General features: G+C 39.5%; 1 protein-coding gene across 18 annotated transcripts in view; it reads left to right on the forward strand.

Moving 5' to 3' along the window:
• The window catches only part of SRPK2 (SRSF protein kinase 2), a 299,124-nt gene that overhangs the window by 175,469 nt on the left and 98,631 nt on the right, over nucleotides 1-25,024 (forward strand). Inside the window, exons 1-2 of one of the 18 annotated variants that reach the window (XM_009203616.4) lie at nucleotides 13,266-13,928; nucleotides 15,206-15,256. The exons of 16 other annotated variants lie outside the window; for them this stretch is intronic. In XM_009203616.4, coding sequence (XP_009201880.1) covers nucleotides 13,873-13,928; nucleotides 15,206-15,256 — 107 coding nt within the window. In that variant the 5' untranslated portion in view covers nucleotides 13,266-13,872. Of the gene's footprint in view, nucleotides 1-13,265; nucleotides 13,929-15,205; nucleotides 15,257-25,024 lie in introns of those variants that run through there. One more of the 18 variants, XM_009203619.4, reaches the window with a different exon arrangement.

Consider the following 25,024-nt stretch of genomic DNA (forward strand, 5'->3'; position numbering starts at 1 on the left):
ATGGTTTTGCCATCTCCCTATTTCTCATCTACTGCTTGCTTACTTTTCTGCCGATGTGAGAGCCTGGTGGTTATGGTCTCCAGTGTTGGTGTTCACTACCTTTGCAGCTGCATTGGTTGTATTCAACATATGCCCTGCTGCTGCCCATCTGGTGGGGTGCAGCTGTTTGTTGGCCCTTTGTTCTCGTTACTGCTCCCTCTACTTGAAATGCTCCACTCTCCAGCTCTGTAAAAGTCTTCCACACCCTCCATATTCATCTTAGGTGTCATTCTCATTTGAACCTTTCTGTTGTATTAAAGGACTCTGTGGTTTTGGGCCCTCTTATCCTCAGGCATTCTTGCTTTGCTCAGGCTGAGCATCACAGTGTTCAGCTGACAGATCTTGAAAATTCCTGCCTTAGCATTTTAAGGATAGAAGAGACACTGATTCTCCTTTTACAAAATGTCTTCCCCACTGCTGGCTAAAATCTACCTATATGTCACATCCAGTTCAATCCCACGTCTTCTTGAAACCTTCCTGTGTGATTAAGTCCTCCTCATTTCCATCAGAACCACTTAGTACTTAAAATAAAAACTGTCGTGCAGTTTTTGCCTTGACTCTTGGACTAGATCCCTGGGACAGCGACTCAGCTTCGCTGTTGAGTTTATCCCACCCCCATCCCCTCCGCCCACTGCCTCTGGCTGAAAACAGCAGTGCAAGTTCTTACTTGAAAGTATATTGAGATCTTTTTGCTGTGTATATGATTGTTTGCTATTTCTCAGCTCTTAACCTCAGTTCTCTACAGTAGTATAGTCTAACCAAGACTTATTCCTACTCTATGATAGTCCTGTAACCTGATTCTAGAATTTTATTCCTGCGCTCCCCCTTCATCTGATGGGGGCACTGTGGAAGGAGAGGGAGAGATACCTCCTCCATAGCTAAGATCAGAGCTACATATTTGATATAATAAAGATGACCTATTTAGATGTCTGGATTTTTTATGTTAGCACAAAAAGAATGGTCTTTTTTTTTTTTTTAGACGGAGTCTCGCTCTGTCACCCAGGCTTGAGTGCAGTGGTGTGATCTTGGCTCACTGCAAGCTCCACCTCCTGGGTTCATGCCATTCTGCTGCTTCAGCCTCCTAAGTAGCTGGAACTACAGGCTCCCACCACCACGCCCGGCTAGTTTTTTGTATTTTGAGTAGAGATGGGGTTTCACCGTGTTAGCCAGGATGGTCTCAATCTTCTGACCTCGTGATCCGCCGGCCTCAGCTTTCCAGTGCTGGGATTACAGGCGTGAGCCACCGCGCCCGGCCAAAGGATGGTTGTTTTAAAGCAACAAGTGTCCCTTCAAAATTTTGGGTGGTTTTATGTGCTTTGTGTGTTGAGCTGAACTCACTGCTGTTTCCAGAACTCAAATTGCTGGGTCTCTTGGGCCAGCCTTTTTTAAACAGCTAGCTGTTGGTGTTTGTACCATTTTCATTCCAGCCTCAATTTCATGGTGAAAAAGTAGCACAGAGACCACTACTTCTGTGACTAGTAGTTATGATGCAGGGCTTTTCTCGGCCTCTTCAGTGGACTTGTAACCGGGGCGCCCTGTCTACCCAGCCTGCCATGCTCAACGGCTTGCAGGAGGGAGCATGTGAGTGAGCCTGTGCGGGATCCGGCTGTCAGCTCCAGGCGCCGACACAGGAACAAGCCCTCAAAGCGCCCTCCTGAGGGTGCCTGGAACTCTGAAGCTCCAGAGTGGGTGTTACGGTGTTCTTTTAGTTCCGCTGTCTGCAGACAGCAGTGTGTTAGCAGCTCATTTCGCCCCTTGTGGCGTCGCCTGGCTGAGGGTGCCCGTGACCCAGAGGCCCAAGAGAGGGTGTTACACAGCTCTCTTAGTTCTGCTGTCTGTGGACGGTGGTGTGTTAGCAGCTCAGGTGGCCCCTTGCCTCGTTGTGTGGGGCGGCCGCTCTCCGCTGGTGAGGGCAAAGGGCCGGTGTGACAGCCTTTTTGGGTACCCGCACTTGGTGGGTCCCAAGCCCTTAATCCAGCGTCCAAGAAGAATGAGGTTGTACGGATAGTTGAAGGGCGATGAGTGTTGAGAATTTTACTGAGTGATGAAAATGGTGTTCAGTGAAGAGGGGAGCTGGAGAGGGAATGAGAAAGGCATGTTGTCTTCCCTGAAGTAAAGTCGTCTCTCCCCTCAGGTCTGGCCGTCTCTCCCTCTATCGACTGAGTCTGGGGTCTTTATAGGCACAGGATGGGGGTGGGGGTGGGCCTAGGCAGTTTTGGAAAAAGCAGTATTCTGCTGGTAAAAAGGCATTCACAAAGAACCAATCGGGGAGAGCAAACAGGAACAGAAGTTCTCACTTTGGACTGTGGGTTTCAGGCTGTCCTTTTTTTTTGGCTTGAAGGTGGGGTTTTGCTGGGTATCTAGCCCTTTCTGCCTAGGGGTTTGGCTGCCTCCTGTCACTATCAGTTATAGTTAATATTAGCAGAAACTGAAATGTTTCCATATGGAAAAATGATATGACAGTGCATATCAGTTTGACTCCAAAGTTTTTTTCTTTTTTTAGGAAACGGAGTCTCGCTTTGTCACCCAGGCTGGAGTGCAGTGGCCTGATCTCGGCTCACTGCAAGCTCCGCCTCCTGGGTTCACGCCATTCTCCTGCCTCAGCCTCCCCAGAGCTGGGACTACAGGCGCCCGCCACCACGCCCAGCTAATTCTTGTATTTTCAGTAGAGACGGGGTTTCACCTTGTTAGCCAGGATGGTCTCGGTCTTCCTGACCTTGTGATCCGCCCGCCTCGGCCTCCCAAAGTGCTGGGATTATAGGCGTGAGGCACTGTGCCCAGCTCCAAATTTTTTTTTAAAGGTGTTTTGGCATAATCTTTCTGCATCCTTACATTAGGCCCATTATGATATGTCGAAAGAACTTTTTATTTCATCTTTCAAGTTTGTGTTAGTGTCCAGAAATTGGAATTTCAGCAATTTCTCTTTAAAACAACATCTTTTATGAAATGTAATTTCAGAAAGTTGAGTTGATGTGCTTTCTTCATAAAGCTTCACATGGAAATTTTGTAAACAATATTTGAAGGATCTAAATTCAGCCACTGTACTATTCTAGTGACAGCCTGTTAATTTTCCAGGTATACTGAGATTTTCCCATTCTTTGTATCACTTTTTTCATGTGAAATTAGGAGATTGGGCTGGGTGCCATGACCCACATCTCTAATCCCAGCACTTTGGGAGGCTGAGGCAGAAGGGTGACTTGAGCCCAAGAGGTGGAGGTTGTTGGCAGTGAGCCAAGGTTGCATCACTGCAATCCAGCCTGGGCAACAGAGTGAGACCCCATCTCAGAAAAAAAAGAAATTAGGATATTGGTTTTCACCATTTATATTTCTGTTATTAAAACCCTCCTTTTCTAAATGGTAGACTAGAAATAATAAATTGGATTACTGACTCCATTATTTGGAGTCTTATCCTTGTCAGTTACTTTTTTTTTTTTTCTGAATGATACTCTGTTTTGTGGATATACTACATTTGGTTTATCTGTTGATCGGCTGATAAACATTTGAATTATTTTTACTCTCTGGATGTTCTGAATGTTGTGAGTGAACATTCATGTACATGTTTTTGAGTGAATATATGTTTTTATATCTACTGGATAAATATCTAGAAGTGAGATTGCTAGGTCATATGATAACTCATATGTTTGAAATTTTGTAGAACTACCAGAATGTTTTACAAAACAGCAGAGTCGTTTTACATTCCTACCTGCAATGTAAGAGTGTTTTAATTTCTCAGGATCCTCACCAACACTTGTTAGCATCCTTTTACTTGTAGTTACCCTACTGGATGTGAAGTGGTATTTCATTGTAGTTTTGATTTGCATTTCTCTGATGGCTAATGATGTTGAGGCATCTTGTCATTTGCTTTTTGGCTACTTGTATGTCTTTTTTGGAGGAACATCTGTTCTGATCCTTAGCTTGTTTTTAAATTGTGTCTTTTTGTAAAGACATGAGAATGATGCAATGGACTTTGGGGACTTAGAGGAAGAGTGGAAAGGGGGCAAGGGATAAAAGATAACATATATGGTGCAACATAACTGCCTGGGTGATGGGTGCATTAGGATCTCACAAATCACCACTAATGAACTTACTCATGTAACCATATACCACCTGTACCCCAATAACTTACGGACTTAAAAAAAAAAAAATTTTGTCTTTTTTATTACTTAGTTAAGAGTTATTTGCTTTGTTATTTGGTTTGAGAATTAACTTTTAGGGAGAGAAGGACCAAGCAGTGGTTTATGGTCCCCATTCTCTCTGCTAAAATGTTTCTAGTAATCTGGTGACACACAAGCTCTAGAGGGTGCCAGCAATGAGAAATGATTTGGTGTTGAGCAGATGAAAGAAATCACTGCTCTCTCTCTCTTTACTTGGAATTTTTGGAGACAGAGTCTTGCTGTGTCACCCAGGCTGGAGTGCAGTGGCGTGATCTCGGCTCGCCGCAACCTCTGCCTCCCAGGTTCAAGCCCAACTAATTTTTCTCTTTTTAGTAGAGATGAGGTTTCTCCATGTTGGCCATGGCTGGTCTTTAATCCTGGCCTCAAGTGATCCACCTACCTCAGCCTCCCAGGATTACAGGTGTTAGCTACCGTGCCTGGCCAGAAATCTGCACTGTCTTTTACTTATGTCTGAGAGTATATTCTTTTTTATTAACCCTGAACTTGAAAAAAGGCTTTCTTTTAAAGGGGAGGTCTTTGGTATGCGTGGCTTGGATATCTTTTTAAAACACGAGTTCTGGGCTGGGCGCGGTGGCTCATGCCTGTAATCCCAGCACTTTGGGAGGCCGAGGCAGGCGGATCACGAGGTCAAGGAGATGGAGACTATCCTGGCTGACATGGTGAAACCCCGTCTCTACTAAAAATACAAAAAAATTAGCCGGGCATGGTGGTGGGCACCCATAGTCCCAGCTACTCAGGAGGCTGAGGCAGGAGAATGGCGTGAACCCGGGAGGCAGAGCTTGCAGTGAACTGAGATTGTGCCACTGCACTCCAGCCTGGGCGACAGAGCGAGACTCTGTCTCAAAAAAAAAAACAAAAACAACAACAAAAAAAAACCAACATAAATTTTGGCCCGGCATGGTGGTTCACACCTGTCCAGCACTTTGGGAAGCTGAGGTGGGCAGATCACCTGAGGTCAGGAGTTCCAAGACCAGCCTGTCCAACATGGCGAAACCCTAACTCTACTAAAAATACCAAAATTAGTCAGGTGTGGTGGCACGTGCCTGTAATCCCAGCTACTCGAGAGGCTGAGGAAGAAGAATTCACTTGAACCCAGGAGGTGGAGATTGCAGTGAGCTGAGTTCATGCCACTGCACTCCAACCTGGGTGACAGAGTGAGTGAGACTCAGTTTAAAAAAAAATGTTCTTTCTTTCTTGAGCACACGTATAGTGTGTTTTTTTTAAAAAAAAAAATCAAGCAAAATGTATCTTCTATTTTATTTTTTGGGAAGTATGTGATCCCTAAATGTTTCATAGACAGATATGATTTTATGTTTATTTTATTGAAAAAATAGATGTAATATTTTGACATGATTATTAATATATTTTGGACTAGGAACTTTAGGTTCCTAGACTTAACAGAAGTTATTACTTGGTAGTAACAAGCTATATTTTAAAGATAATTTTACAAGCACAGTGTACAACTTTTAAACTCTAAGTAGCATTGTTCAGTAGAACTTTCTGTGATTTTTCTGTCCAGTCTGGTAACCCCCGCATGTGGCTGTTTAGCAATTGAAATGTGACTAGTAAGACTGATGTGCTGAATCTTTGTTTGCTCATTTTTACTTTAAATAGCCACATGTGTCTGGCTACCTTATAGGACAGCATAAGTCTAGAGCCCCAATAACCCACTTTTACTTTTTTTTTTAAGTATAAGTTTAGTTGTAAGACATTTTATAAGGAAAAGCACAAGATATTTTGGGGAAAAAATTTACTGAATTTATTTACTATTTTTTCTACAGTCTTAAGAATGCTTGTTTTTTAGAAACAGCCTATTATACTTTATAAATAATTAAAATTGTATCTCTGTGTCTGTAATTGCCATGTGAAAAATGACTGGGTAGATTTTCACCAAATTTAGAAGGTTTTGGATGATCTAACTAAAAATATATGAATGTGTCATACTTAAAAGTGGCTTTGTTGGGAGTATGAGGCCATCCTCTGTTGGAGAGACTGGTTAATGATTTCGCAGCTCTGCCATACTTCATTCAGGACATGGAGGGAGCAACCACTGGTTTCATGTATGAGTCATAAATAGGAGGTTACTAAGGCAGATGCTCTGCTGGTTGGCAGCTCACTGCAGCTTGCTCCAGCATTAGTAGCCATAATGATTCTCCCAATACATATTGAAAGAGGATAGTTGCTAGCCTTAAATAAAATAGATCTTAAGAAGCTATAGCCTTTATAGGCAGAAAAGCAAGGCAGATTTTATTGACCGTGGTTTGTTTTTTTAAAAGAGAGAGATGGGCATCTCTAAAAAAAGCCTAGGCTGGACTCAAGTGGTCTAAAGTTCCTGGGCTCGTGTGTTCCTCCCATCTCAGCCTCCCAAGTAGCTGTCACTGCAGTCATGTGCCACTGTGCCTGGCTTACAGTTTTTTGATGGTGGCAGTCTTCTAGGTAAATTTAACTGTTATTAACATAATTAATGAAAGCTCAGCAAGGAAAGGGAAGTCTTTGATTTAATATTTTAACCTCTTTTTTATGTTTGAGCTCATGTATGTTTTAAGATTGGGGCTTTTTATCATGAAAATTTTAACTTTAGCAAACAAATGCAGTCATTTTGGGTCAAGGGGAATGTTTCATTCACTTTGAATACTAACTGAATGTACTAAATTCATGAAATAAAATAGGAATGAATTTCATGATTTATTTTAACTGACAGTTTGGAGTTTGATTTAGAATTCTAAATGTTCTAAAATGGAAGATGAGGGGACACTGAAACTTGAGCTGACATTAACCAAAAGATAAATAAGAAATGTATTTACTGGATAATTAAAATTAAAATTATTATTATTATTATTATTATTAGAGTTTTGCTCTTGTTGCCCAGGCTGGAGTGCAGTTGTGCGGTCTCAGCTCATTGCCACCTGGGTTCAAGTGATTCTCCTGCCTCAGCCTCCCAGGTAGCTGGGATTACTGGCGTGCACCACCATGCCTGGGTAATTTTGTATTTTTATTGGAGACGGAGTTTCTCCATGTTAGCCAGGCTAGTCTTGATCTCCTGACCTCAGGTGATCTGCCCGCCTGGGCCTCCCAAAGTCCTAGGATTACAGGTGTGAGCCATTGCACCCAACTTAAAGTTATTTTTGAGTAAAAGTTACAGATTCTGAATTCCTAACAGTAACTCTAACAAAAGTCTTACTGTATGACCTTTATGGAAAAAATTGCAAAATATTATTAAAGAGCATAAAATCACTGTTGAATGAATATATATACTCATAAAATATGAATATTTAAAAATATAGAATGGGGCTGCTTAATATGGTACAGATGTCATTTAAAAATCTATAAATTCAGCCTATGTGTGTAACTCAATCTAAAATAATTAATTGCTGGAACAATTGGTTATCCATATGAAATAAACTAAAACTAGAGCTCTGTTTCAGAATTTAATCAAAAGTTTCAGGTGGGGAATATATATCTAAATGTGCATATTTGAAGATATGCATAGCCTGCTCCTTAAGACCCTTGAGCAATATTATTTATATGTTGTTTTGTGTGACTCAAGGCATATACAGATCTGTTCATGCACAACTGAAGTATGTTTCAAGAAATAATACTTTTATCACATGAAGCACACTCAGGTATTTTATACTTTTCTTTCTTTTTTTTTTTTTTTTTAAAGTGGTGTATTGATTTCATTGCTTTCTGAGTATAGCTTGACAAAAATTAGCTTCAAGAAACTTCTACGTGTGTGCAAGGAGAGAGATGTATGTGGAAATTTTAAACCCTGCAAGTGCTTCATCTCTAGTGGCAGAGGAAAACATGTATGTGGTTAATTAAAATACAAGAGGAACCCCAGGAAGTGCTATAGTTGAGATCTGTGGGGGATGCAGACAATTCACAGGGAGTCAATAAGGTTTGAGTTGATTGTTGAAAGAAGAGTAGAATCTGGCTAAAATAAGAAAAAATGGCTTTTTATAAGGTAGAAGACACAAGGTTGAACTGAGATGGGAGACATTTAATTTTTTGACACTTGGGCCGGGAGGTATGTCAGGGACAAAGTGCAAGGAACAGCCTTCAGCTCATGTTCTGTCTGGGTTATTAAAATGTGGAAATAGATTCTATGACTTCTGGTCAGCCTATTAGGAACCTCTTTGGAGGCCTTTTCAGGTTTGCTGACATTAGGAAAAGGATCTGGAAGACAGGGACAAAGAATAGTTGCAGTTGAGCTTTTTTCAGCTGAAGAGATGACAGATCTTTTTTGGATTTATTGCCCTTGAGCCCAGTCTGGTGAAATGGAGGTTGTGAGATCTTGTGGTCCCAACATGCCCTTTCTGGACTGGGGGCCCTGGGCTGAGGCCCTGGACTCTATGCACTCAGTCGTCAGCAGGGCCACTTCAGCTTACCTCTTATTTTTCACAAAGAGTAATTGCCTCAGTAGTAGAAGTTCCCTTTGTGTCATCTGTGCCTTTAAAAAAATTAACACTTAAAAAAAGTATTTGAGTAAATATGAAAGCAAATAGATAATGCCTAATTCATATCACGTACTAGAGTTTAGCTGGTTTTTGTTTTTTTCCATCAGTAAAACTATAAATTTCTCTGTACTACTTGCAGTGTCATTCCACAGACTACTCCATGAGGTCAGAGGTCATACCATTCTTGTTCATGATGAAACAAACATAGAACTTTATAATAAATGGCCGGTGTGGTTATATTTGCCATAAGTGTAAATCTTTCTGAGTTGTGTTTTAAAACTAATGTTATTATGAATTGAATTTCTGTACTTATACCAGATTGATCTTTCTCAAAAATGTAACTAGGCCAGGCGCGGTGGCTCATGCCTGTAATCCCAGCACTTTGGGAGGCCCAGGTGGGTGGATCATCTGAGGTCACAAGTTCGAGACCAGCCTTACCAACATGGAGAAACCCTGTTGCTACTAAAAATACAAAATTAGCGAGGTGTGGTGATACATGCCTGTAATCCCAGCTACTAGGGAGGCTGAGGCAGGAGAATTGCTTGAACCTGGGAGGTTGCGGTGAGCTGAGATTGCGTCACTGCACTCCAGCCTGGGCAACAAAAGCAAAACTCCGTCTCAAAAAAAAAAAAAAAAGTTACCTAATGATGGAAAACTTTTAAGGAATGCTGTGGCATTATAGTATTTGAAGAGTTAGCACTGCTCAGCGTAGATACTAAAGTAGGCAAAAATAGAAGTTTAAAACTTACCAATGATTTTATGGTTAAAAAAGTATTTTCTGCTTAAAATGCTTAAATCGTTACTGTTGTCTTCAGTTATTGTTTGGTCAAATTTTACTTCAGATTTGAAGTTTTAAACCTTTGATTGTAGTGCTTTTAATATTTTCATAAAAAGGAATGTTACTTGTTAATATTGTTACAAGTTACTGTGAGGAAGAATTCTCTTGTTGGTATGATGTCTCTCTATTAAAGTCTGTACGAGAGCCCATCAGAAGCAGTTTAACTGCTAATAAAGATTCTTCCTGATGTTGAGAGTGGTACTTACACAGAAGTTTGTAAAGCAGTTTGGCAAAAACTGCTTTATGTTTTAAAACTTAAAAAAAGTATTTGAATAAATATGAAAGGAAATAGATAATGACTCGACTTAGGATTTTTCAGCTTTATATGAATGGTGTTTTGGGATGTAACCTCATCACGAGTTGAGGAATATCTGTAATATGTTTTAGAGATTTTTGTCGAAAATTGGTGTGTGGGTTTAAGTAAACCTTTTTCTTAGACCAGTTAGCTCACATGAACTTTATTTTCTGATTCTGCCAAATAAATACCGCTCATATTTTTTGAAGTAATGATTTATAATTTATTTTTTCATTTTCTGCTCTTATTTACCCCCAATACCAAAAAATTATTGTATAGCTCTTCCTACCCCTGACCCCACTTTTTGAAAGGATTAGACTATTGTACTTTCCCTTTAAAACATTTTAAACAATTCAAGGTGCCTTCTGAAACAAATGAGACACATCACATCAGGGCTGGGGGTCTGGATGTCTTGATGGAAAAAAAAAATGGTTAAAGTGAGTTGTAGTGAAAACTGTATAATGACATTCAACTGGAATGGTAAATGTTATGCTAGTTTTAGATTCTTTTGGTGGTTTGTTTCATATACTAACACGATGGTTTTAGCTAAGTATCACAAGCTAGACTTTTTTTAATGTTAATTCTTTTACAATTTAAATTTATTTGAGTTTTTGAACACTTGTATTAACTTTTTTTCCTCTTTTTTTCTTTTTTGAGAAGGAGTCTCGCTCTGTCGCCAGGCTGGAGTGCAGTGGCGTGATCTCAGCTCACTACAACCTCTGCCTCCCAGGTTCAAGCGATTCTCCTGCCTCCACCTCCTGAGTAACTGGGAATACAGGCGTGTGCCACCACGCCTGGCTAATTTTTGTATTTTTAGTAGAGACGGAGTTTTACCATGTTGGCTAGGCTGGTCTCGATCTCTCAACCTTGTGATCTGCCCGCCTCAGCCTCCCAAAGTACTGGGATTACAGGTGTGAGCCACCGCACCCGGCACAAGCTAGACTGTTAAAATCATAAGTGGATCTAAGAATTAGGAAAAACAAAATTACTTACTCTGTATATAAAGCATTAATTTTATAGCCACATTTAAACTGCATTATATTCCCCTATGTTTAGTTTTTTGTCTGCTTATTTTAAAAACATTAATAACTTGATTAAACCATATTTCATTTTTTATGATTAAGTCAGATATTATTTGAGTTCTTAAACTTCTCCCTCCTAAGTAGTGATGAATAGGCTATTTGGTTTATATGGCTCTAAGTCAAGTGTACACTGGTTAGGAATTTTTGCCTGTTCTTGCCACCAGTTTGTGGCTTAGTCATTAGCAAGATTCTTTACTCGTGAACTCCTAATACATAGAAACATTATCTCCACTAAATAAACAGAATTTTGTGTGCTTTCACGTGGCACCTACATATTTGGGGAAAAGAAATGCCTAGGAAATATTATTCTTAAATACTGCAAATTTGGGTGAGATTTTAAAAGTTTATGATCACTGTCAGATTATGAAATCAGAGTATTAGATTATAGGCTTAAATAATTTACCAAGTATTAGGCGTATACTTTTTCACTTGTGATTTTTCATTCAGCATCTGTAATTTAATGTCTAAGTAAGGAGCTCTACTAAGTACATAGGGACTGAGGCTCAGTCTGTTCTCAGGCACATACCTAATGTCATACCTGGTAAATAGGGACTGGCTTCTAGCACTTGAAAGCCTGAAAGGTCTTGCATATAGGAGCAGAACCTAGTGAGTAAAACATAAATCATCTTGAAGATCACTAGTTTTAAAGGGAAGGGTGAAAAAAGTAATTCTGTTATAATGATACATGGGCTTGGCCTGAGTGGGGCTATTTAGTGTCTCCAGTGAAGAAGTTTCCGTATTCCTGTCCAGAGCATAGAGACAGGAACCGGGCATATGTTCTGGGAGCAGAGTGGAGTAAGGAGACTAAGATCCTGGTCTGATTCTAACTGTTCATCATAAAGACTGTTTCTTAGCCCAGTACTGTATCTCCTTGTGCCCAGTGTCTCCAAAATGTTCCGTCTTCTGCCTTGGAAAGGATTGCGATCTGGTTACACTGGAGGTGGGAGTGTGGGGAGTATGCGCCAACCACTCCATCCAACCAAGCTATGTGTCTCCAGCATCATCTCTTCCCCCAGAATGTCTCCCCAGCCCCTGGTTGTAGTGCTGAAGCTCTTGTGGTCCCAGGGCGGACTGCTTTCTGGTCAGTATCTATTTCTGCAGCCACTTTTGCTTATAGCTGCTTATGTTCTTCCTAGTTGTCACCTCTTCTCCATTTTCATTGTTTTCTTAAAAAAAAATTGTTGACTTTCTTGTTCCTTGATTTTTTTTCTTTTATTTTATTTGTTCTTTGGAGCTTTCTTCTTTTTCTTTTCAACTAGGAAAGAGAAAAGAAAAATGAATAGGATTTATCAGTCATATTTAAGGTGTCACGCAGTCCCCAGTCATGCTTAAACTATAACTCCCTTAGGCATGCTTTTCTAAGTTGGAACTCTAAATACACTGTGGTACGATTATTCATATTTTAATAGAATTCACTAAAGATTAGTTTTACTTCACTTGTAGTAGGTGATTGAAAACTGTGATTCATGCAATAACTTCTTAGGAAACATCATTTATTATAAGTGGAGGTCCTTTTCGTGAAACCTTTTGGACCATTAAAAATTCTTATTTCTGTCTGCCTTTGTTTAGGTACATGTATTTGTACCTACTTTCCTTACTTGTGTTTGGACCATAAAGTCACGTTAGTGCATTGCCAGTCAACACCTGTTAGAGATGGTAATGATTCCTTGGAGCATTGATTCTTAACCATGGGTGTGTATCAGTCACCTGGTGACATGCTTCCAGGCTGCATTCCTGACCTACTGAGTCAGAAGAATCTCCTGATTCTCACTTTTGCATTTTGGAAAACTTCCACTTGATTGTGCTATATAGTCCTATTTGAGAACTATTGTGTTATTGCTTATGAAAGACATAGATTTAATTTTATGTAACATTTTATTTCCTAGCAAATAAACTTCAAATTCTTCACCCCAGGGTGTCAAAATCTGATCTCAACCTTGCTCTAGCACTTCTGCCAATATTCTCCTTAGGGGATGAGCCCTTTCTTGCTGCCATACCTACTGTTGCTCAGGCCGTCAGGTCCTCCTGCCTGGAATACCCTTTCCTAGGTAGATCTATTGACACCTTTTTCTTTTTTTTTCTTTTTTTTTTTTTTTTGAGACGGAGTCTCGCTCTGTCTCCCAGGCTGGAGTGCAGTGGCCGGACCTCAGCTCACTGCAAGCTCCGCCTCCCGGGTCCACGCCATTCTCCTGCCTCAGCCTCCAGAGTAGCTGGGACTACAGGCGCCCGCCACCTCGCCCGGCTAGTTTTTTTTGTATTTTTTAGTAGAGACGGGGTTTCACTCTGTTAGCCAGGATGGTCTTGATCTCCTGACCTCATGATCCACCCGTCTCAGCCTCCCAAAGTGCTGGGATTACAGGCTTGAGCCACCGCGCCCGGCCTACACCTTTTTCTTTGTCATAGACTTCTTCAGTTTTCTCTCCTTTCTTTGGGAATTTTTAGGCACTCAGCCAACTGGAGAGAACATGTATACCTTTCCACATATTTTGTTTTTGCCATTTATCCCCTGGGAATTATATAGGAGACTGGAAATTGGATACGTTGAATATGTCTTGAGTTAATTAAAGAAATAATGTTATCAAGCTATGTCCTGCCTTGTTTTATGCTATAATTTGTCTATCTGATCTATCTGTTAGATTCCTGGTACCACGAGAAAAGACTCATATTTTTCTCATTTTAGCAGTAAAATAGTTTGAGCTTTGTAAATATTTCTCGAACAAGTAAATAAAGAATGTTCTCTATACTTGGGGTCATCTTGCAGAATTTGGAACTGTGGGTTAGAATCCCAAGATTCATGACACAAGGGAAGGAGAAAATCAGTTCTGAGAGTATCAGTCTGCGTTGGTGGGATGCTCTAGTCCTGCTCTGTCAGGTATATGGATTTGATACATTTCAGGACAGTCTTCAGTTGTCAGATACAATTGTTCTGAGATAGCACTGTGTCTTCTGTGAATGCAAGAGAGAATAATTTGTAGGATTTGGTTTCATGGGTGTTGTTCTCAGCACCACTGTATGTTTTGAATTTCTATTCCGCTTAATTAGGTAAGTCACTTTTTATGTTCAACTTTAAATCTTTTTTTTCTCACCAGATACTGCCTTTGTCATATTGCCTTGTAGAAGTATGTGATAATTAACTGTTTGAAACTTTCTCAAGAAATCTCTTAACTAATCATGATGATAAAATACTTAGATTTAGAAGCAGAGGGCTGTTAGGTGGTGGGATCAGTGTTGACCTTTGGAGTTAGGATAGTCAGAGATGAACAGAGAGGAATGGGAGGAACTCCAGAAATGCCAAAAGGCCTGTAGCAGTATCGCGCGTGATGTATCAAGGTCTATTTGTTGGTCACAGCTGGAACCCTGAGGAAACAGTTTTATTGTCACCACATACCAGAAGAGTGGGGAGGTGAGGATTAACCTTTATTGAATGCCTACCATGTACACAGTTACCATGGCAGGGGATTTATGTCATCTCTTTTAATGTTCACAACGCTCTAATGTGCATTAAAAGCCTAGAGAAATGGTCACTGGCTTGAGTTCTCATGGATTGGTAAGTGATGGAACAGGTATTCAGCCTAACCTAGAGCCTTGTTACCAGAAAGCTGTACGTTTGGACTGCGACTTGTATCTTGACTGTCCAGTCCTAGAATGGTTAGTGGCAACTTTTCCATGACTGTTAACAGTTTATTTTTTTGTTGTTATGTTTCTCTCTCTCTCTCTCTCTTTTTTTTTTTTTTTTTTTTGAGGCAGAGTTTCACTGTGTTTCCCAGACTGGAGTACAGTGGTGTGATTTCGGCTCACTGCCAACCTCTGCCTCCCGAGCTAAAGTGATTGTCCTGCTTCAGCCTCCTGAGTAGCTGGGACCAGAGGCATGCATCACCATGCCTGCTAATGTTTGTATTTTTTTGATAGAGATGAATTTTCACAATATTGGCCAGGCTGGCCTTGAACTGAAAGGAGTTTTTGGGGGATGATAAGAATCTTGAAAAAATTACCTCCTTTCCTTCATCTCACCAGTCACCGATTTCTGTTTCCTGGATACAACCATTATTGGCTTGTTGCTCCATCCAGTGCTTAGGATGTCTGTGTAAAACAAATGATACATACCATACATAGTGCTCTGCACTGTTTTATTCATCAGTGTGTATATCTTTCATCTTAATACATGTAGAACTGTTTAATAATTTTTGTGTAACAACTTTATTAAAAGATTATTTACATACCACGTAATTACCCTTTTAAAGTATACTATTCAGTGGTTTTTCAGTATACTCAGAGTTGTGCAACCATCAACCACCTAATTTAATTTTTTATTCTTGTAGAGATGGGGTCATGCTCTATTGCCCAGGCTGGAGTACAGTGGCTATTTACAGGTATGATTGTGGCATATTATAGCTTTGAACTCCTGAGCTCATGTGATTCTCCCATTTCAACCTGCAGAGTAGCTGGGACAATTGGCATGTGCAGCTGTACCCAGCCCTCTTAATTTTGAAACAATTTTATCACCCTCCCAAAAAACTTCATACACTTGAGTAGTCACCCCTATTTTCTCTACCCCCACAGCCTTATGCTGTTACTAATCTACCTTCTATTTCTATAGATTTGTCTGTTGTAATCATTTTATACAAATTGAATCATACATGTGGTCTTTGGTGGCTGGCTTTGATTTATAATACTTTAATGCTGTCAAGGCATTAAAGTATTATAAACTGATAGCATCTATCAGTACTTCATTTCTTTTTATTGTTGAGTAGTAGTCTATTGTATTGGATATACCACATTTTGATTTATCCATTCATCAGTTAGTGGATGTTTGGGTGGTTTCTACTTTAGGCTGTTAAGAAAGTACAGCTGTGAGTGTTCACGTACATGTTTTTGTGTGGACATGTTTTCATTTCTGTAGAGTATATACCAAGGAGTAGAATTGCTGCATCATATGATAACCCTTTTTTACTTTCTGAGATACTGCTAGACTGTTTCAAACTGGCTGTACCATTTTCCATTTTCATCATCAGTACCTGTGGGTTCTCTGTTTTGTTCGTCGCTGACGTCACTTGTTATCTGTCTTTTTGATTATTACCATCCTGGTAGGTGTGAAGTAGTATCTCATTGTGGTTTTGATTTTTTCATTTTTCTGATGGCTAGTATTGTTGAGTCTCTTTCCTAGCAGTTTTATAATTTTAGCTCTTATATTTAGTACTTTGATCCATTATGAGTTGGTTTCTGTGTACGGTGGGAGGTAAGAATTCAGTTTTATTCTTTTGCATGTGAATATTCAGTTGTTCCATCAGCATTTGTTGAACAGACTATGCTTTCCCAATTGAATTGTCTTGGCATCCTTGTTGGAAATCAGTTGACTATAAATGCAAGGTTTTATCTCTGGACCCTCAATTCTATTCCATTGGTCTTCATCCTTATGCCAGTATGACATTGTCTTGATTACTATAGCTTTGTAGTAAGTTTTGAAATTGGAAAGTGTGAATCTTCCAGTTTTTTTTCTTTTTCATGGTGGTTTGACTATTCTGGGACCTTGCATTTCCGTATGAGTTTTAGGAATGGCTTGTCAAATTCAGCAAAGAAGCCAGCTGGGATTTTGATAGGGATTTCATTGAATCTGTAGGGGGCATTTTCCCGTATTGACAAACAGTATTAAGTCTCCAGTCCATGAATATGGGATGTCTTCTGTTTATTTAGGTCTTTAATTTCAACAAGATACTGTAGTTTTCATAGTATGTTTTAAACTTCTTTTGTTAAATTTATTTTGATGCTATTGTGAATAGAATTGTTTCATTTGCCTGATCCTTTTTGAGAGTTTTGTATGGATGTGCCATAATTTTATCATAATGTTATTAACAAGTTTCCTATTGATAGACATTTAGATCCCAATGTATTGCTGTTTGCAGACATTGCCACAGAATGTGTGTATCACTAAGGTAAATTCCACTAAAGAGAACTACTGAGCTGCAGGGTATCAGATATTGGAATCGTCTGTGAAATTTAAAATGGTTATATACTGCCTATCATTTTACTGCTTATTTTAAAACTTACAGTAAGGTATTTATAATAAGCTGTATAAAAAATGTTCCAAACTCTTTCAGCTAACCTTATTACTTATTAAAAATAGTGATATGCTGAAAGAGGCTCATGTGCTTAAAAAAAAATGCCTAGAGTAGTGCTGTCCAATATAACTTTCTGTGGTGATAGAAATGTTCTATATCTACACTGCCCATACTGTGCTGTAGCCACGAGCCATATGTGATTACTGAGTGCTTGAAGTAGGATGACTGAATTTTTAATTTTATTCCATTTTAATTAATTTGTCTTCTAGCTACCATATTATGTAATGCAGGTTTAGGATTTCATTTATTTCCTGTGTTCTAAATTACTTTAGAAGGTAGAAAGTTGACTGCTTTTGAATTTTGTTGATCCATTGTATATTAGTAATTGTGTATGCCTTTAGATCTAAAGCTTGTGGAAGTTTGCAGAAGGCTTGTGTAAAGTGGTACATCTTACATTATTTTCTGAATAACATGAGATAATCACTAGTTGTTATAGCAACTTTCACCAGTATAAGTCTTAATAAACAGTTCCTTTTTTGTGACAGTTTATTTACTCTGCACCTAGCTGGCTTCAGATTGTCTACAAACATAGCTTTTAGATAGAAAAGCATATGGGTCTTTAGTTTGCTTGTTCTTCTTATATGTATCTTATCCTAATGTAAAAGGTAGGCTTACTTTTGTATATGTATGTGCTCTAAAATCTGTTTTTGAAACTTATAAACTTATATTGGCAATTATAGTAGGGGCCCTTGACTATAGATTAGAATGTTGGTGGCTTGTTTAACTTTGTGCTTTGGCTTTGAACTGGGCTCTGCCCTTGGCTCTTTTATTCCCCAGTGTCTCCCCAGCACTCTTACATGCTTGGAAAGGCTTTGGCTTCCAGCTGCATGGTCGTGCTTCAATTTGCTTCAGTTTCAATCACCTTTGCTTCAATTTGCAGCTCAAACCTTTACTTTTCATCTATAAATTTTATATATTAAGCAATCCCTGCTGTATTCTGTGCTGCTTGGTATCCCACTTGCCTGTGAAACTCAGAGGAACTAGAACTGGTTACTTTTCTGTAAAACCCCTTCACTTCTTCATCCACCTGCTCTATTCTCTATCCAAATGAATGGTACAGTATTTCAGACCAGAAATGAAGAGTTAATGCATCCACTTCTAGCAAATGAGTTCGAGTTGTCCTTAGGTGTTTGTGGGGGATTGGTTCCAGGATCCCATTCTGATACCAAAATCCGTGGATGCTGATATAAAATGGTTTAGTATTTGCATGTCACCTGTGCACATGCTCCTATATACTTTCAGTTATGTCTAGATTCCATCACCTAATAGTGTATATACTATGTAAATAGTTGTAATACCTAATTGTTTATGGAATAATGACAAAAGGTCTGTACATGTTCAGTACACATGCAGCCAGAGCCCCATATTTAGGATCCACAGTTGTTTGAATCCATGGATGCGGAACCCATGGATACAGAGCAACAATTGTACTGAGTTCTGAGTTCCAGTTTTTATCATCTCTGCCTTGGACTAACAGTTTCAGCATTTTCCCATGAATTTTCTTTCTTCAGGCTTTTATCCTTTCTACCCGATCTACACTCTAATTTCGTGTGTTTTTTGCAGAAAGGTAATCCTTGTTTCTATAGTTGCATTTCAGTGGCTACTACTTGACTCAGAGATAGAGCCCAACCTCCTTAGCATTGTGGATTATTCTTTTGAATTGTGGATTATTCCTATGCCTAACCTCTTTCCTATTTCCAGTCATACCAGATTAGTTTGGGCCTCTGTGCTTTTGATGATGTGGTTCCCTGAGACTTGGACCTCCTGCAGTCAGCCTCATTGTGGCCAGTCTATAAGATCACCTCTAGATGTCTCTAACTTGGCCCACTGCCATCTCTGTTTCCATAGCAATACCAGGAGCAGTTGTTTACATTTGTGTGTTTACATGCACTTCTCTCCTCCTCACTAGACTGTACACCCCTCAGTGCTGGGCATCTGTATTCTTCTGGGTAGTTGTAGAATCAGTGGATGTCATTTTACATGCATTTGGACTTACTGGTTTAACTTTTCTGTCAGTCTTCATTTCAGTAGTAATATTTTCTGCCAGATCCCACAAATGTTTTATAAAATATTAGTAGTTTTAGTGGCATAAGACTATGTAGCGCTGAAATGCAGTTTTAGGACCAGAGGCTTGCTTTCTGCAAAGAATATATGGAATTGATGTGTGAAATGGGAAGGATAAAAGCAAGAAACAAGGAAATTAGTGAGGAAATGTTAGTCCAGGAAATAGATGATAAAAACCTGAACTCAGTGAGGTGATCAGGCAGCAATACCTTTAGAACACCAACTCCTTTGTTTTCTAAAATGTAGATTAGCTGGGAAGCAGGTCTAATTTACTTACATCCTCTCCAACTTTTAGTTGGCTGTGTTCGACGTTCTAGAAAACAGTATTTGGCTTGGAATTATGATTGTTTGCTATTAAGTCTTGGGGAGTGATATAGTTTGGATATGTGTCCCCGCCCAAATCTAGTGTTGAATTGTAATCCCCTATGTTGGAGGTGGTGCCTGGTGGGAGGTGATTGGATCATGGGGATGGATTTCCCCTTTGATGCTGCTCTCATTATAGGCAGTGAGTTCTCCTGAGATCTGGTTGTTTTAAAAGTGTGTAGCACCTCCCCCCTCGCTCTCACTCTTGTTTCTGCTCCGGCGATGTGATGTACCTGCACCCCCTTTGCCTTCCACCATGACTGTAAGTTTCCTGAGGCCTTCCGAGAAGCTTAGTAGATACCAGCATCATTCCTCTGTATAGCCTGCAGAACGGTGAGGCAATTAAATCTCTATACTTTATAAATTATCCGCTTTCAGGTATTTCCTTATAGCAATGCAAAAATTGACTCATTCAGGGAATAAGATACTTTTACCTGACTATTCCCCAAAGAGAACTGTCTCCCATTCTGGATTACCCAGCTTAAGTCCCCTGGCCATTTCAATTACTAAAAAAAAAAAAAAAATCAGATCTTTTTGAGTCTAATAATTCTCCATGGTCTACTCTAGTACAGTTTGAGGAACTTGGCAGTGTATTCACTTTCACTTGCTGTGTAACAAATTACTGTACACTTAGCAGCTTAAAACACCTATTAACTCACAGTTCTGTAGCACAGAAATCAGGGCAACATAGTGTGATTGGATTCTTACTAAACTGAAACGAAGGTATCGGCCAAATCTGCAGTTCTCATCTGAGCTTCAGGGTTCTTTTCCAGCTCCCTGGTTGTTGGCAGAACTCATTTCCTTGAGTTTGTAGGACTGAGGTCTTTGTTATCTTACTATTCTAGCTGTTGGCAGGAAGCACCGTCACTCCTAGAGGCCACTGGCAGTTTCTTGCTCTGTGTGGCCCTAGTTCACAAATGATGTCTGATTTTTTGCAGGTCAGCTGTAGTCTGCCACTCCGCTTCCCCTTCTTTGGCCAGCCGAAGAAAACCCTCTGCTTTTAGGGACTGGTGTGATTAGATCAGGCCACCCAGTGTGATCTCCCTTTGGCATGTAGTGTAAGGTAACTGGATAACAGGTGAAATATCTCACACTCACAGATCTACCCATACTCAAGAGGAGCAGGAGATTTCACATGGATGAGGGTCATTGCACATTTAGGTTTGATTTACACAAAGTTTTTGAACTTGACCTTTCATTAAAGAGGAATATATGAAATTATCTGAAGTTCGAAACATATCTAGTCCTAAGCATTTTGAATGAGGGATACTCAACCTATATCGACTGATTCTGCTATTAAGTAGAAGTTGGGTATTTCTCAAGCTGACAGTCATCACCAAGAGAGGAAGAAGGAGGGAGGGAGAAAGGGAGAGAGAAAAATTTTAGATATAGAGTCGACATAGGAAGGAAAGAAAATGAAATTTGACTTTATGTGAATGTCCCTAAAATACTACCTGAAGAAATTCATCTGGAGCTCCTTTTGTTTATGTTTGATTAAAGATTAACTGAACTGTATTTCTTAAGTTGTGTCAGTTGCTATCTAAGCTGATAGCGAAGGAGAGGACATTTTTCCTACTAAATGTAGAGTTTATTTTTTCTTTGCTGAAAAGAAATACACAGTAGCAGTTGAGAGGAAATCAGAACTCTCATCTGGTTGCCATGGCAACTTAGAGCAGATGAGACTTGTAGTTTCCTGGGTTGTTCAGTTTTTCCTCCTTTTTCTGACAGAGCAAGTGTACATGCAGAATATAGTATGAAGTACATAGCATGATAAGATAATTTTGGTATTATAGTATGATATTGAAAGAAAAATATTTTTGTTTCTTTAAACCACATTTTAAATTTGGAGTCATGATTAGAATTTTTGTATTTTATGTAGTGTAAAAATAAATATAGTTCTTTGTGAAAAATATAAGTAGCTAGTGGAATTTTACTTTCTAAGTTAATTTCATTCCCATCACTGAAGTGCTGTATTTTTCTTTTCTCTCCCCTCCCCTTTTTCTCTTTTGCTTTGCTTTGATTTGCTCTTTTCCTTTCTCTTTTTCTTTTTTCTTTCTTCCCTCCCCTCCCCTCCCCTCCCCTCCCCTCCCCTCCCCTCCCCCTTCCCCCTTCCCCCTTCCCTCTTCCTTCCCCTTCCCCTTCCCCCTTCCCCTTCTCTTCCCCTTCCCCCTTCCCCCTTTTCCCTTTACCCTTTACCCTTTTCCCTTTCCCTTTTCCCCTTTCCCTTTCATCTTTCCTTTTTCCTTTTCCCTTTCCCCTTTCCCCTTTCCTTTCCTTTTTCCTTTTCTATTTTGTTGTTTCTTTTCTGAGACAGGGTCTCACTTTCTCATGCAGGTTGGAGTGCAGTGCTGTGATCTCAGCTCATTGCAGACTCCCATGCTCAAGCAATCCTCTCACATCAGCCTCCTTAGTAGCCGGGACTACAGATGTGTGCCACCACGCCCAGCTAATTTTCGTAGTTTTTGTGGAGACAGGGTATTGCCAGGTTGCCCAGGCTGGTCTCAGATTCCTGGGCTCAACTGATAAACCCACCTGCTGTGGCCTCCCCAAAGTGCTGGGATCACAGGTGGGGGCCACTGCACCCAGCCTAAAGTGGTGTATTTCTTTATATTTCTTATAGTACATGAAAACATGTTCTTAAATTAGTACCTTGTTTACACTTTGGACCTTAGATAGAATCTCAGTCTCTTTTTTAAAGAATTACAGATTAATTTTCACTCTGAATGTAGCTGAGCTTACGGTAAAAGAGACTATGCATATTGATTGCTTAAATCTCCACATAGATATTTCTAACTATCTTGAAGTCATACATTTTATAACGGTATAATGTTGGATATTTAAAATATCTATAGCTGTATTGGGGTTTTCTTTTATTGTTTGAAAATATATTGTTATTTTTGTAGAGATGAGGTCTTGCTGTGTTGCCCAGGCTGGCCCCAAACTCCTGGGCTCAAGCAGTCCTCCTGCCTCAGTGTCCCAACTGGCTGGGACTACAGGTGTGCACCACCACGCCTGGCTTCTTTTATTTTTTAACAATAGCTTTTTGAAGTATAATTCACATAACATACAGTTTGCTTATGTAACATATATATTTCAGTGTTGTTTATTATGTTCACAGAATTGTACAACCATCACCACATTAGGAGATTTTCATCCCTCCTAACGGATATCCCATATCTACTAGCAGTCAGTCCCCATTTTCTTCCTATATTCTCCATTTCCCCCAACCCTTGACATAAGCATCCACTAATTTACCCTATCTCTATACATTTATCTGTTCTAGACATTTGATGGAAAATGGAAAGTCATACAACCTGCGGTCTTTTCTGACTGACATCTATCACCCAGCATAAAGTTTTGGAGGATCCATCCATGTTGTAGCATATTATCAGTACTTCTTTTCTCTTTATTACTGAATAACATTCCCTTGTAATGATATGCCCCATTTTATTTATTAGTTGGAGGACGTTTGGGTTCTTTCTGCTTCTTGTTAAAAATAGTAATACTTCTTTGAACACTCTGGATGAGATTTTGCTGGACATATGCTTTCATTTCTCTTGGTTATATACTTGGGAGTGGAAGTGTTGGGTTATTTGGTAATTTCATATTTAAACTTTTGAGGAACCAGCAGACTGTTTTCCAACATGGCTATGCCATATTACACTTCCCACCAACAATGTTTGAAGAGCCCTACTTCTTCATCCTTCCTTAAAACACTAATTATCTGACCTTTTTTAATAACCATTCTAGTTGGTATGAAGTGGTATCAGATTGTGGTTTTGATTTCCGTTTCTCTGATTAATAACGATGTTGAGCATCTTTTCATGTATTTATTGGTTGTTTGTATATCCTCTTTGGAGAAATGTCTTTCCAATCCTTTTTATCCATTTTTAAATTGGCGTGTCTTGTTGAGTCAGAAAAGTTCTTTATATATTCTAGACACAAGTCACTTATCACTTATGATTTGCAAGTGCTTCCCTCCATTCTGTGACCTTTAAATTTTCTTGATGGTGCCCTTTGAAGTACAAAAGTTTAAAATTTTGAAGTCTAATTTGATTTTTCTTGTATTGCTTATGCTTTTAGTGTCATATTTAAGAAGCATTGCCTAACCTAAGGTCGTGAAGATTTACTCCTATGTTTTTTCCTGAGAGTTTTATAGTTTTAGCTCTTTCATATAAAGTCTGTGTGTGTGAGAGAGGTCTAATTTTATTTATTTTGCATATGAGTGTCTATTTGTTTCAGTACCACTGTTGAAAAGACTATTCTTTTATCATTTAGTTATTTTGGTATTCTTGTTGAAAATATTTATGATCATTTCCTCTGCCATTGCTGCTTATATACTTCTAATAATTTCTATGTGAAATAGCTTCCTGATGGCTTTCATTAGGATTGATGAAAGTTGCTTTTTTTAAATCTGTTGATAGATTTAATGAGTATGTATTTGGTGAGATAACCCGTCGTGTCTTGGTCTTTTACAGTGTTGCAATTTAACCAGGCTTTGCAGTACTCTAGAAGCCATCAGAAACCACTTTAAAGAAGCCAGCCTTGGCCAGGCACAGTGGCACACACCTGTAGTCCAAGCTACCCACCAGGCTGAGGCGGGAGGATCATTTGAGCCCAGGAGTTCAAGGTTGCAGTGAGCCATGAATGCACTACTGCACTCCACCCTGGGCAACAGAGCAAGACCCTGTCTCAAAATGAAAATAAAAGAATCCAGCCCTAAGACAGTATGGCTTGGCTTTCACTTCTCTGTTTCTGCCCTAGGAGAAGTTTACCTGGGTTTTCCTATGTGGTAGACAGTAACAAGGATGGAGGGATGAAAAAGAATTGGCGGTTCCATTGAACCGAGGCTTTCTATTATGAACTGAGTGATTTGAGGATTGGTGATAATTAGTATGAAGTAGGTCATTAGAAGTCGTAGAACAGATAATCGTCACTTATGGACAGGAATCTCTCAGTGTGAGGCTGAAATGCCCCTCAGTACAGGTTGGATCTGAAAGGTCTAGAGTTGTACCATCCACTAGAAATATTCACATATAAAACATTTTAATATTTAGCAAGTAGAAAATTATTAATAAAATATTTTTACTTTTTTGGTTACTAAGTCTTGGGAATCTAATATGTATTTTATACTTCTAGTACATCTCAGTTTGAACTAACTACTTCATGTGCGCGATATCCCAGTGTGGCTGGTGGCTATTGTATTGGGCAGCACAGTTCTAGATGTTTTGATATGACAGCCAGTTGAACTATTAATCAGCATTACTAAACCTCCTCTATACTTAAGGTTACCACTTTTCATTTGGTAGAGCTGGCTTTTGAGAAGCTTTGTGTCTGCCTATTCAGTGTAGCCCTCACTGGAGGAATGAGAAGTGCCTACACACTTAGACTGCAGGGTCTGAGACTTTTGAGGGTCTGAGCCATGTGGGCATCTCAGCAAGTTGGTAAAGAATAAGTGAGAGAGACATTATAATGAAGGTGCTGGAACCTCTCAATTGAGAGAAAATGGTCCGTGAAAATTAGAATCTCTTCTCCATACTGCAGTCTACTCCATTGAGGTAAAGCCATATATAGAAAATGCTACTAGTGCAGTGG

Source organism: Papio anubis, chromosome 4 (genome assembly GCF_008728515.1).
Source record: "Papio anubis isolate 15944 chromosome 4, Panubis1.0, whole genome shotgun sequence".
Classification (NCBI taxonomy): domain Eukaryota; kingdom Metazoa; phylum Chordata; class Mammalia; order Primates; family Cercopithecidae; genus Papio; species Papio anubis.